General features: G+C 34.1%; 1 protein-coding gene across 1 annotated transcript; it reads left to right on the top strand.

Annotated features, from left to right (window-relative positions):
* Nucleotides 1–1,855: 1,855 nt before the first annotated feature.
* Nucleotides 1,856–12,955, top strand: LOC110456959. The gene is made up of 12 exons (XM_021508029.1): nt 1,856–1,880; nt 2,112–2,393; nt 6,172–6,501; nt 7,490–7,786; nt 8,592–8,696; nt 8,951–8,972; nt 9,225–9,280; nt 9,526–9,556; nt 10,147–10,223; nt 12,121–12,148; nt 12,298–12,368; nt 12,839–12,955. Exons 1-12 carry the CDS (start codon nt 1,856–1,858, stop codon nt 12,898–12,900), a joined length of 1,386 nt encoding a protein of 461 aa, XP_021363704.1. The 3' UTR covers nt 12,901–12,955.
* Nucleotides 12,956–13,623: the final 668 nt, after the last annotated feature.

Below are 13,623 nucleotides of genomic sequence, written 5' to 3' on the forward strand. Positions count from 1 at the left end.
AAGTTAATCTTTTCTTGATAGTATGTATATTAAACTTGTAATGAATATCATATATGTGTATACCATTTGTATAAGTATTTTATATGTATATTGTAAATTTGTGTTATGTTTTAATGTGTGGCTGTAATGAACGTATCTGGTCGTATGTTTAATCTTATTCATATATTATTTGGAAATCTGTTTATTGAAAACTGTAAAATAAACAGACACTAAAATAATCTAAACATGTTTTTCCCCAGATGGGCCAGGAGACACCATAACGTTCGAACCGATACACGATGTAGTAGAGGTAGTTGAAAACCAGACTGTCCCAAACATAAAATGTTCTGCTGATTGTAGACCACCATGTACGTATAGCTGGTCCAAATCAGGTAAAGTTCGTCCAAATCCACTCTCTCTGTCAAAGGTCACGAGGAACAACGCTGGAACATACACGTGTACAGCTAACAACTCCATCAACAAAGGAATGAAAGGCTGGGACCTTGTAGTGAAATGTAAGCATTTATCATGGAAATATATCTCATTTACTCGATGTGCTAAAGTAGATGGAGGCTCATCACTACACCTATGTGTTCCATTGGGAACGTTAATTATTTTTTTGTTATCTTTCATACAAACTTCAATTAAAATAATTTCATAAATAAGTGGGTAGGGGTATTTTCAGGGCAACACATATTGTTTTAATGCTTATATCAAAATATGGTTTATATCAGGGAACAGGTTCATTAAAGGTTTCACTTTTATATCATATTAAGTGTATTTTTTTCAATAAATGACTTATTGTATGTTGTCATAAGTATCTTCATTTCCTGAATTCTATGTTTTGTCCATTTTTTCTATTTAACACCTCGTTTCTTTGTCGTTTTAATTCTATAAACATAGATATGGATTTGAAGTTAGAAGTTACCACAGAAACTCATAGGTAATAATTTGAAAAACAAAATATTTAGAAAAAAGTTAAGATCCCTATGACATATTGTCATAACAGTTAGCAGCTTTTTATTGAACCGTTATAATTCAAATATTTATCTACTTGTATATGTTAATTTAATATTTTCCGTTAATGGGAAGGCATGCTATTGTTTGTACTTTGGAGAGCAAGGGACATCCTTTCAGCAGAGTCTGGTACATAGTGCAAAAATCATGACCATGCAAATTGAAGTACTCCTTTGAAAATTTAGTTTGTAGATGCAGTGAGTCCAATAAAACTTATACTTTATACAATTGTCATGTACTTGAACATCCACACAGTGTTGAGAAATAAACACAAGTGTCTAAGCATCACTTAAAAAAGTATCCAATGTGTTGTTATTTAAATTTACTAGTTGTTTAACAGTTTTTTTATTACACATTACATGTTTTGGAAATAAAATCATCTTAATACCCCATACATTCTCCTTCACCAAGCAAATCAACTACGAGTAAACCCCCTAGCATTACGTAACTATGGAAACTAATATGCTGTTTCGGTAATACATTGAAGGCAGCACTTTATTTGACATGCCCGCCAATAGCTTTTTTCTACATGCAGAAACAATTAAATAAATATGTTAACAAATGCTTAAGCTACTGTAAACATCAGATATTTCCCGGCGTTTATAATTTGCTTATATTAACAATAAAAAGTATAAATTATAGTGACTATTATCAGCTGAAACTAGAAGAATGCTTAATACATCTGTTCGCATATGATACAGTTTCTTAAATGTTCATCATGTAATGCGTTAATCATAACAGAGAAAAACAAATACAAGTATAGTTTAACAGTAACTATATATACGTCCTTACGCCACAACGTGTCACGAACCACACGAAATATTTCTACATTTTCGTGGTTTTTGTATACAAAATAAATATGAACACATTATTTTGTCAATCAGGTATGTTTCTTCCTCTTGAAGTTAATCTATTTTTTTTTCTATGAGCTCTAAATCACGTAATCAATTATAAAAAGAGATCGAGTAATGATTCAGCTCCTATTAAGATCAATGTCGATTTACTTGTTTCGTCATCCGTTCAACTGGATAAAAGTCTATACAAACAAATCTTTGAATTCAAACCTCAACTGTATTGTAATGCATATATACATAATTAGTTATTCTACATTTCAGTTCCTCCTGAAATAGACAGCCTTGAGTACAACCAAGGATACGCTAATGTGACTGAACACGGATCCAAGACTCTCATTTGTAAGGTGGAGAGTGTCCCATCGTCTACAATAACATGGTACTTCAAAAGCAATGACACAAAACTGTTTACCGCTACAGATGTACTGGAGAGTAGCTACACCCTGACCACAGCTGGCTGTCTGGACACAGGACTGTACACATGTTCTGCCAGGAACAGTGTATCTAACACAGCAGTGACCAAGAACATAAGGATCAACGTTTTGTGTATGTTGTATTTTCTTCATTGATTCGAAAACCAAGAAATTAGTATCTGACCAAATTGTTGAAGCTGAAAATGATGATTATTTTTTAGTCATTACTAATGTATATATATATTTACCAAGAATGTCAAATGTCGAAATTATGATTAAAATCGAGCCAAAGCGATAACCGCCATTCTTAAGCAAGAACCACTTAAATGATTGAAACAGTAAGCAACTGATACACGCACATAATACAAACGGCAATTTTTTTTTTATATTATTTTACATCGAACTATAACGGCACATTTATTTTAGTGGATTCACTTACAGATAACATTGTTTCTCAGTATCAAGTATGTTCAAAATGACCTAGGCAAGTGTTCTACTAAAATGAATAGTATTTTTTGAAAAATATAAACAAAAAATGCTAGTCTTTCCGTCGCCTGCTGCCTCTCGTCTCTAGATTGAGAGTCATAAGATGGCCTAAGCTCTAAGTCATGACTATATGTTCTGTTCGCGAATAAAAAAACTGAAGTCCGTGAAATAGTCAAAGGTTGATGAAGTCGTTGAAACCACGTCGCCAGGTTAATAATTTACTCTGCATCAAGTTCAAAACTCAATGAACTTCTATTATCCATTCAAAATTTACAACCATATGTTCTCGTTCAATCAAAATCGACAAACGTCTCTTCTCGACCATTCAGATCTCGAATAATCAGATGTTCCGACCGTATCTCTCGACCAGGTGTCAAAGCTCACCAGTGCTCATTTAAAAGTAAACAGGACAAATACATAATTGAAATGGTTTTCCGACGTAAGATATTACAACATGGCTTATTTCGAGGAAGATACTGGGAGTGTTTTCCGTTTTAAAGCAACAGTATTGCAGTTTTCGGTGAATTTACTCATACTGAATAAATCATTGTAATCCCTATATACAAATGAAAGGTGTTTTAAATCAAGTTCCAAACTTTCGGTTAAAAGCATTGTGTTCCCTACGTTTTATATTGTCATCTTCAGGTTTTGTTTGCATGTTTTAAGAAAATGTCGGTGTACAGTTAAGCATTGAACTGCTTTCAGTTGGCATTCATAGGCAATATGAATGCCAAATGGACAAAGGCAAATTCAATGAAGCGCGCTAGCCAGTTGGAATTCATATTGACTATGCATGCCAATTATAAGCAGTTCAATACCTATATTTACCATTTTTGGAATCTATTCGTCTCATAAAAAACCCACAATTGCACTTGTTGTTATTCAGCATTTAGTTCAAATGACGTTTGTATCGTGTATGCTTGTTCAATGAACAAGTGTTTGTCAGTGGAATCCAACGTCAGTGGTATCCAATGTAACAACTATGTCGTCATAATAATCATGACGTCAACAATCGGTCCGTGACATTCTTAGCCTACATGAATGCCGACTGAATTTTGTAGAATTATAGAGGCAATGCCATACGATGTTAAATATTGAGATATTGAAAACAAAACAACACCAAGAACGCTTTCGATTTTTCATGAACAAGCACTCTAAAAATATTGCGAAAACGTCACTATTTGCATTATCCAGATCAAGAGGCGATAGCAGCGGTTTTTATGAGATTAACCTATAAAGAGAGTATTCTTTATGAAAAAAATTGCGTGACTTGAAGTACGATAATACGCATTTTACAGATATCAAACGGAATTGACAGAGATTACGATCTAGAAAAAAAAATATTATTGAAGGCATGCACAGATGTTAATTTCATATGGCTGATACTTAGGGGATCACACGAAATTACCAGGGCGCTTATTAATAGCATACTTGCTTAAAAAACATGACAACTATGAAAATATAGGGTTCACACCAGCTTCAAAACATTCTTTCGCCAAAACTGTCGGAAAAGATATTTAAAGGCATTAACAAGGCGCCGTGGTCAAACAAAAAAATCCTTTTGCTTAAGTATTTCTTTACTATATCATCAATATAAATCTTTAATCTGTTTGTTACAAAGAGCTCACATAAAAATAAAACTTCTGTGTCTCGATTACTTTATGATCCCCTACGAATTTTTTATTAAAATGTTGTATTCCTAAATTTTCCATGTATTATATTACATTTTTCTTTGTCTTTTTCCTTGATTTCATTAGTTTTCTTCTGAAAAAAATCCCCCCCCCCCCAGAAAAATAGAATAACACAAATTCATATAAATACAAAGATATTAATACAATATTTCCAATTCAAAATAAATCTAATCATTAAAAAATATGTTAAGTGTTAAAAACAGAAAATCCTGAATTTCGGTCCGGATCCGTCACGACACTAACATATGATATATCAAGTCAGCACTAAAAACTTCTAGTTTGTCCTAAATAACGTATTAAAATTGTGTCCACATTAAACCATGTCATGAAGTGTTCCAGTAAGTGAAATGTTTCTATAGTCTGAATTTTTACTTCAGTTACAATTTAATCTGTTCTATTAGCATTAAGTTATATTGGCCTCGATATACAGATCGTTTGTCATCAAATTTTATTGTATTTGTTTTATATGCAAGTTGATTATTGTTGGTTGTATTGTATACCAAATTCTTAGTCCTCTCAATTATATCCCCAATGCCCTTGGCTAGTTGGTTGCTCCGTATACAGTGTGCCAATATAGGCGTACCATTCAGATTGATTGTAACAATAGCGCAACACTTATAGTTAATTGGGGAGTGAATTCACCATGATAAGGCAGCTAGATGGTCACTGTTTACCTATGTTAGAGCTATATACTGACACAGATATTGACAAAACAACTGACATTATTGTGCGCCAAAAAATCGTCAGAACTTTTCTTTATCGCCAAAATAGTATTATTTCGCATTTGGCGCTATTGGCGACCGCTGGCGTGAACCTTGCGATATTTTCTCCGCTTTGTAGCTAACCACGTAAGTAGAACAAAAATGTAATCACGATTTGTGCAGAAGGGAATCAATTCAAACTGTATTTATATGTCTTGGTGTAAAATATGTTGAAATGCTAATTGTGAATATACCTGAATGATGACAACGTCGATAAAACACATTGGCATGTCAATGGCGTAATCCAGGGTAAACTGTAAGGTTAACAACGTCGTTAAAGAAAATGCCGTTAGTTTGACAATGTAATGAAAAGAGGCCCGTAAAATTAAGAACGTAAAGAACACGCCGTCAGCTGATTATATACCCAGATACCGTGTTAGCTTGATTACGCACTACTTTGTAAGGCGTACGCTCAATTACGTCGACTGAACTGGACCGCCAGCTTGAAAACATAAATACGTGTAGCTAACACGGTTCATTACGTCAATTAAAACACCCCGTTAGCTTCATAACGTAACTTACGGTAAAGAAAACTGTGAATACAAGGAGGTCTGGAGTTTATCGTTTTGTCCACACTTTTTAAAAGTAAAAGAAATATCAGAATAAAATCCAGTGATTCATATATCAACAAAATGTTAAAAGCTTTATATATGGACCGGAAATTGAAAGTCCTGAAATAGAAAAATAAAAATAGAATCAGTCATGACAAGTTTAGGTTGGTAGTAGCTTTACGGAATCATTTGACGTCCAGGTATTCGCAACAGCAACAAAAAAGTTGACTATGGCAACCCATACCCTTATTCACCATACATCATTGTACTATCTTGACAGTAATTAAATATTAAATCATGTTTGTGTGTATGCGGTAGTATGTGTATCTGTATATATGTGTGTGTCTGCTTGTGTGTGATACTAAATCGTAGACCAATAAGTTGTCTTCTTTTGTGTCTTTTTTAAATTCCATCCAAATTAGGTTCGCCGCGTCTTGATCCAAGGGTGTTCACAGTTCGACAGATATGGTTGGCCACTCATGATAATCTAACTATGAATGCCATGTTTCTGTCAAACCCGGAACCTTCATCATTCACATGGACTTTCCAGAACTCTTCACATACTTATTTTACTGAGCTAAACGACGGGACAGACAACTTTGTTATACATAATACACCTTTTTCATCGAACCTGTCAGCTTTGTCAGTGGGGACACGTGCGAACATACAGGAGGCCTGGTTTGGATTATATAATGTAACGGCAACAAATAGTAAGGGCAACGGGACACTCACTTTCACAGTTGCTGATAAAGGTAAATTAATAATGTTAGCACAAAACCGGCATTTTAAGTAAATTCCAGTCGCTTTGCCTTGTTTTCCTCTTGGCGTTTTCGTTGTATGCTGATAGTGTATATAAGACCATATCTTGTGCAGGCGTACAATGTAGTATGTGATATGGAAGATATTTCATATACTTTATTTTAGAATATCTTTTCTGAGTTACATTATGTATGCTTTGAAGATGCGGTATCAATGTAATCAACACATGCAAATTGACATTGTGAAAGCAATCCTGACGGCTTGACTTTTTGATTTTTGAGTAAGTAGGTATTTACATAATCCAATCCTGATTTTGATATTTCGCGTATGACGAAAACATGGAAAATGGGTCGAGTTATGTAGTTTTTACGTTTTTGTAACCCCGGAAATCCTACTCACTGAGGTGTGAAACTGACATATGTCATACACTGAAAAGCAATAGTCTGAACGCAATTTAAAAACATACAGTATCCAGGTTTGTTAAGATAACTGCCATGTCACTGATGTACCTTTTGTATAAAATACTTATGAATATAAGCAAAGCAATAGTCACAGACATATCAAATAGTATCTTCCTGTTCTGATATGTGGTATTCGGGGGAATCCATTCTTGACAGTTTTACAGTCATTGTAGCATGTTTTGGATACTTGGGATAAATTCAAAATAAATTGATCAGTAATTAAATACTTCCTTATTTTACACGAGTGTTCCGGTATTGTGTAGTATGTACTGCCCTATGGAGCAAACGATCGTTAAATTGTTCGATTCTGAGCACGATTTGTGTAAAATAAGTGGATCGTCTGCACATGGTATTGTTGGCACGATATCATAGACTCACAAGAACCTATTTTCACTCTAAAATATATCTCAATTCTGCAGCCGAATTTCCTTGATAATCATCCATAACATGTATACATCTGATTAATATATTGTAATATTTGACTATATTTTAAACATACTCATTTATATCAAAACCATAGGAAATCCAAGTCCACCGAATATTTTGCAAGTTGACTGTGGAAAGCAAATGTCTGCCGAAGTATCGTGGGAGGATGGTGGAAACTCCCAGTTTTACCGTGTTTTATTCAGCCTGGACGCCTTTAAAAAATCAAAAGAAGTTTATCCAGTGACAATTGCATTTGAAGACGGAAGGAACATTTATAGTTTATATGTAGACAATTTGGTGGGAGGACGACTATATACAATTAAGATTGCAGCATACAACACCTACGGAAATACAACATCACTTGATGCTGTTGGATGTACAGTTCAGGGCGGTAAGTTACTTACATTCACCTTTTGCTACTGTGTTAAAGGTTATTATATGGGCGATGTGAAGAGTTCATATTTTTATACATAGTGATAACTATATTTTTTTGTATTTCAAGCGTTTGAAGCATTTAAGCTCGATGCCAAGATTTTCCATTAGAGTTTTGGCATTTCAGTTACAACAAGTTTCTCCCTTTTACTGACGGAGCCTTTCTCTACCTTTTTCCCCTTTAATAGTTCTTGGTCTGAATTTATTGAAAAGCTTACCACGACTGTCAAAATCAATCTTGCTATGTCAACCAATTTTTCAATATGTTCATATGTTTAGATGTCGTTTTCTTATTGAGAAATTGACAAAACAAGATTTTGAGAGGTACATTTTAGAATATAGGCACCTTCTTTGTTTTAATTTTCAATCTCATTGAATAAATATGCCATGACATGGTATGAGGGTCGATGCTTTTGACTATGCTCACCTTGCTGTTTCTTTATCGTGAATTTAGGTCTTAGTTTTAAATTACTTGGCTTTTGCCTAAATGTACACGGCCGGTATCGTCGATGAAGCAGAAGACGCTAACCTTTCCGGAACACATTGTCTTATTTTTCTTTACTTATGAATTGCATCTTTATCATACAAATATCTCCACTGTTTATATTTTGTCCTTATATTATAACTGTTGAGTTCGAACGACTTACGTACATGTCACGTTTTAGTTCACTGTTTAATGACAACAGTTCACTTAATATATGAGGTCATTTAATATCATATATTGATTGGTTTATAAAAAAACAACTCCTTTTTGTTAAATAAAGAATGTTCCTGCGGTACCGACAATATGAATGTAACAGGAGTTGCCCTGATTTGTACCGGCGTTCTCACGCTCCTGTTAACAGTTGGACTTGGAATATTCATCAGTCGTACGTACATATTACTCAAATCTTTAAAAAAAAATATATCAAACAAAAGAAGAAGAAAAAAGGAAATTGCAAAAATCATTTATGAGTTTTATCTACATTTTATATTGATCAATTATTATTATTAGTTCTGTCTGTTGTCTATATCACGGACTGAACATACTCAAGACAACTGAATTACTTAAATGTACGTTCGTTATCTGTTCACGTAAAACAAGCATACACTACTTTTAACATCTACCTCTGTTATTTTACAGGAAATGGTAGACTGCCTTTTATGTAAGTAAATTAATACTGCCACCAAATCGACAGATATCCTGTTTCGGTGTTTATTAGTTATTTTGTCTTTTCGTAAATATCTTGTTTATATTAATGATAATGCAATGTTGCCAAAATCAGTTCAGTTTGAAAAGCGTGCTTTATTAAAATCATCGTACTATGTTAAGAATTTCTTTTCCGAAATTTGATGTATATTGTGAAGTAATAGCTGTGAATTGAAAATATAAATTAATTTTGTATATTGTTTTCTAGCAAAGGCCAGCATCTGAAACAAAGGGAGTTTCAGAACGTGCAACTTTCAGAACGAGGTAATTTCGGTGAAAAACGCTTGATACTCTTGTACTTGTTGTTTTAATGATAATGTCCAACATCAATAAGTTCTTCTCTTCATACAGTTCTTCATGTTGTGTTAATTTCGCCATGTCGGTTAAGTTGTATTCAATGCAATACAAAACAATAAAATACCCAAGGCTATATATATATATATAGCAATCGTTTATTTTTACCAAGGTATAAAGGATTTTTTTATCAAATTATAAAATGTCTGTTTCAGCTGTGACACCCAATAAGGAGGAGGACGAACGGTAATCTTGTTTGAACATTCAACACTTATTTAAAACAACATTTTAGAGTTATGGTTTGGTTTTATTTTATTCAAAGTCAATTGTACAGCTTACTGAAAAACCATGCCGAATGCACCAGACACAGCATTCCACCCAGTCACATTATATTGGCAACGGGTGAACTAGTTGTTGCCATTTCCCCAAATGCTGAACGTTAAGCAGGTAATAACAATATCATTTTTAAGGACTTTGGTATGTCCCAATTCTGCAGTGGGTTTCAAAATTAGTCGCCTCGTACGATACATACAGTGGGCAGCCACAGGTGTATTCTTTTATAATTAGTGCAGACATATTTTGATCGATTTTGTGTCCTTATGTATAGGGCACAAAAACAAACCCCCAATTCTGCAGTGGGTTTCCACATTAATTACATCTTACGATGCATGCAACAGGTAACAGCAGGTCCTTTATTTCTCGACCAGCGACCTGCAGGGTTGTAGTGTCATTGTGTGTAACTGTTAAATAGTAATGTTTATTTTAACTGATAAATAGTTATGGTTGAAAACAAATGATTACATCGTTTTATTGTGTTTTATTCTATATCTTCACAGATCTCCATATGAACAACTCGATACGAATAAAATTACCAAGGCGTCTGTGTACTCTGAAATAGGAAGTCATCTTCCAGGTAAAACACGCAATAGTGATAATTTTCTATATAATGGCCTGCAAAAGAAACGTTAAATGTTTGTAGTGATAATGTTTCTTTAATGTATAGGAATTGCTATAAACGTGTAGCCGGGTGCAGGTGCAACACATATTTCTAACACATCGCGAAGAAGCAAATTTCTATTTACACAATCATTTATTGGAGTCGAAAAACCCTGCAATAGCACAAATAAAACATATACGCACATGTACAATACAAAAAAGATCTACATTATACAATGTACATCAGCTTGACTTTACATCAAAATACACGATACCCGTAACGGTTGCAATTAACATTACGAATTTAATACAATACATTTGAAATACTTATACATGACAAATTATAAAATTTACCAGTTTTGCACATCAACTATGATTAATGCGAGATAATGTAATAGTGCCTTATATTAAAAATGCCTACCATATCGCTTTGACAGGAGTCTACTAATGATATCTACGTATAATGTACGTTGCCTACATAATAGGTATATGGTTCCATTGAAAAGAAAAATAACAAAACTTAATAAATAGAAAGCATGTTTAGCAAATTACTTTTAAAATACTTTAGTAAATTACAGTTTCCATAAAAAGATGATGGAAACCACACCCAAATTTACGTTTATCAAAGAAAGATATTTTAACTTCTTCAAATATTTTAAGAAATGCAAACATACTAATTCCATAAAGGTTACCCAAAAATGTAATATTTCAAATAGCTCCATACTAATATATTTCAAACACTTACTCGGAAATAAATAGAGTTCTGTTCACCGCTGTCGGTATAATGTATGTCGGTATTGACTATATAGGTCTCTATGTCTGGTCTGGTCTCTGTCCAGTGCGGGAACGAGCTGACATGCGATCACGTGAAAAGACATTTACATAACAAAACAGCACAGGTAACAAACACTTAAGACACACGTTGACCAGACAGACCGGTTGGACCAGCACGAGAATCAGTATATGAAAATAGTTAAGTGCGTCAAACATACGTACAGCTTAAGCATTCCCACTAAGACAATCCTGTATTGTTTAATAATTTGGATTAAGCTCATATTACAAAATAAACTAAATAATAGCACTGCCACAAATTCACACTGTAAAATATCAATATATATGTTGTGTCAAATAGATTAACCTCAGTTTAATTTAAATGTCTCCATGAAACGACAAAATCAGGGCTTATTTAGCGTACGTAGAAATCAAGTTCACAGAATAATCGCGTAGACGAACCCCTGGGCGTTGACCAAAACCTGAAATCTACGTCGCATGGAAGCGATTAGTCGATTCAAAGACCTCATCGGGAACTTCTGCCACAGTTCCTGTAGACCCGTCATCCAATGTTGCAACGTTTTAGGCTGCTGAGGTCCATTTCTCACTCAATCGTCAAACTGATCCCTGCTCAGTGGGATTGAAACCCGAAATGATGGCCACTCAAACACATTGATGGTCTGTTGACAAAGAAATTCCGTGCTGTTAAAGAAGGTCCATGTTGACGCGTACGACACTTGCACAATCGTTATCTTACTGAAACGTGCCGCCATTTGTTATACTAAAATTCAGATGTTATGAACATGCCAGATTTTAAATTATGTAAACATTCTGGGGGCCAATACATATGGGCTTTATTCACTTTACAATTATGTAACAGGTATAATAAATTTATACTAGATAGCTTGTTGGTCCTGATAGAGATACCAAGGTGTTTTAACTGTTGGAGGAAAATGAAGTATTGTTTCACTTGTGTATGAGCAGAGTGTATTCGGTTTTTTATGCATTGAAAAAAAAATATATAAAAAAAATAAATTGTTATTTACATACCAATGAATGTGTCTGGGGGATAAGGTAACTGTTTTATGTTGCTTGTTTTGTAGGTCGCCGGAAAGATTCAGTCAATGACAAGTGAGTGTGTATTATCGAATTCGTTTAATTAGCATGACTTGTAAACCCTTTTGGTATATTTGTGTCACATCATTTAGGGTCTTCCAACGATTCGTGCTGGCAGATTGTCGATGGTGCATAGTTAATAAGGTGTTTTATTTTTGTTTTAGCAGAGAATACGAGTCATTGGAGGGTCGGTCGAATCCAAACGTCTATGAAGAGCTCCATGGTACACCATCTGGTGAGTATCGATATCGTCTTTCAGATAATCGATGCATGAGATAGAATCCAAATAGTGCACAACTTTTAACATAGCTTTGCAATTATACTGATTAACATCGAAAGACATTAGATGGTTCTTAAATATTCTTATTTCAGAAGATTGCGCTTATTGTATAATATTTTATACGCGAATCAGGTCATTGTGTGTACTTTAGAATATTTGTTTTTGTCCGTTATTTCTAATGGGTCTTTTATTTGATAGTTTCCTCATTCAGAATTATATTGAATTCATTCATGTAAAATGCATATATTTTGGGTACAAACAATTAGGTGAAATGTAGAATCAGGACATACAAATATAAAGTGTATATATGAAAAATCTTGTTTAAGATTGTTGGGAAAACAGGTTCTACATGTACACGCTAATCCCGTTCATATCACAAAACTAGAAGCCAACATTAACAATAGCATGTTCATCATTATTTTTAGGTGATAAAGAGATATACATCAACACCGCAATTGCCGAGGGGTGTTTTGGTTCCGGAAATTAATCCATCTGGTTCACAAGAAATCGTAATAATGAATAGCCAGAGGAAGGTTCAATTAATACGTAAGCTTTCCAAAAGGTTTCTATTGGACTAAACCTATCAACCGTAGACCGGAAATGTTATGAATAATAATCAATCTATATTAGTCATATATCATAGTGATTGTTATAATTAAGGGTGTATACAGTTCTGTGAATGCACAACACACCAAAAAAAAAACGTGAACACATCGTGTGCACAATTTGACAATGAGCATGTCAGCAGCCCTTACTTCTCCTTTGCATCTGTGACAGTCCGGGCATTAAGTTTTGGACATGCATACTTGGATGATTTTATTGGGTATTCAATCGTTACAGTATGACGGAATTATTGCGTTTCCCAATGCACTGCTTAATTTACGAGCTATTTCCAAAAACAGAGAAAGATATCTACACGTTTGAATGACTAAAAGTAATAGTGTGTTACTTGGTAGGTTCATATTGTATTCCGCTCCAAAATGTTAATGATACAAAAACTTTGTTTGTGTTTTCAGCAATATATATTTAGAGGTTGACCGTAGAGAGAGGTGCTAACCTACTATTTCTTGCTATGTATATCTACAATAACAAGTGGATTTTCCTAAATACACGACATTGGTAGGATTGTCGCCCATTGACGGGTTTATCAGTCGCCAGATAACAGCCAGACAATTAGGCGAACACGCTAGCAAGTATGTTTATGGTTTAT

Source organism: Mizuhopecten yessoensis, unplaced genomic scaffold (assembly GCF_002113885.1).
Source record: "Mizuhopecten yessoensis strain PY_sf001 unplaced genomic scaffold, ASM211388v2 scaffold8979, whole genome shotgun sequence".
NCBI classification, from domain to species: Eukaryota; Metazoa; Mollusca; class Bivalvia; order Pectinida; family Pectinidae; genus Mizuhopecten; species Mizuhopecten yessoensis.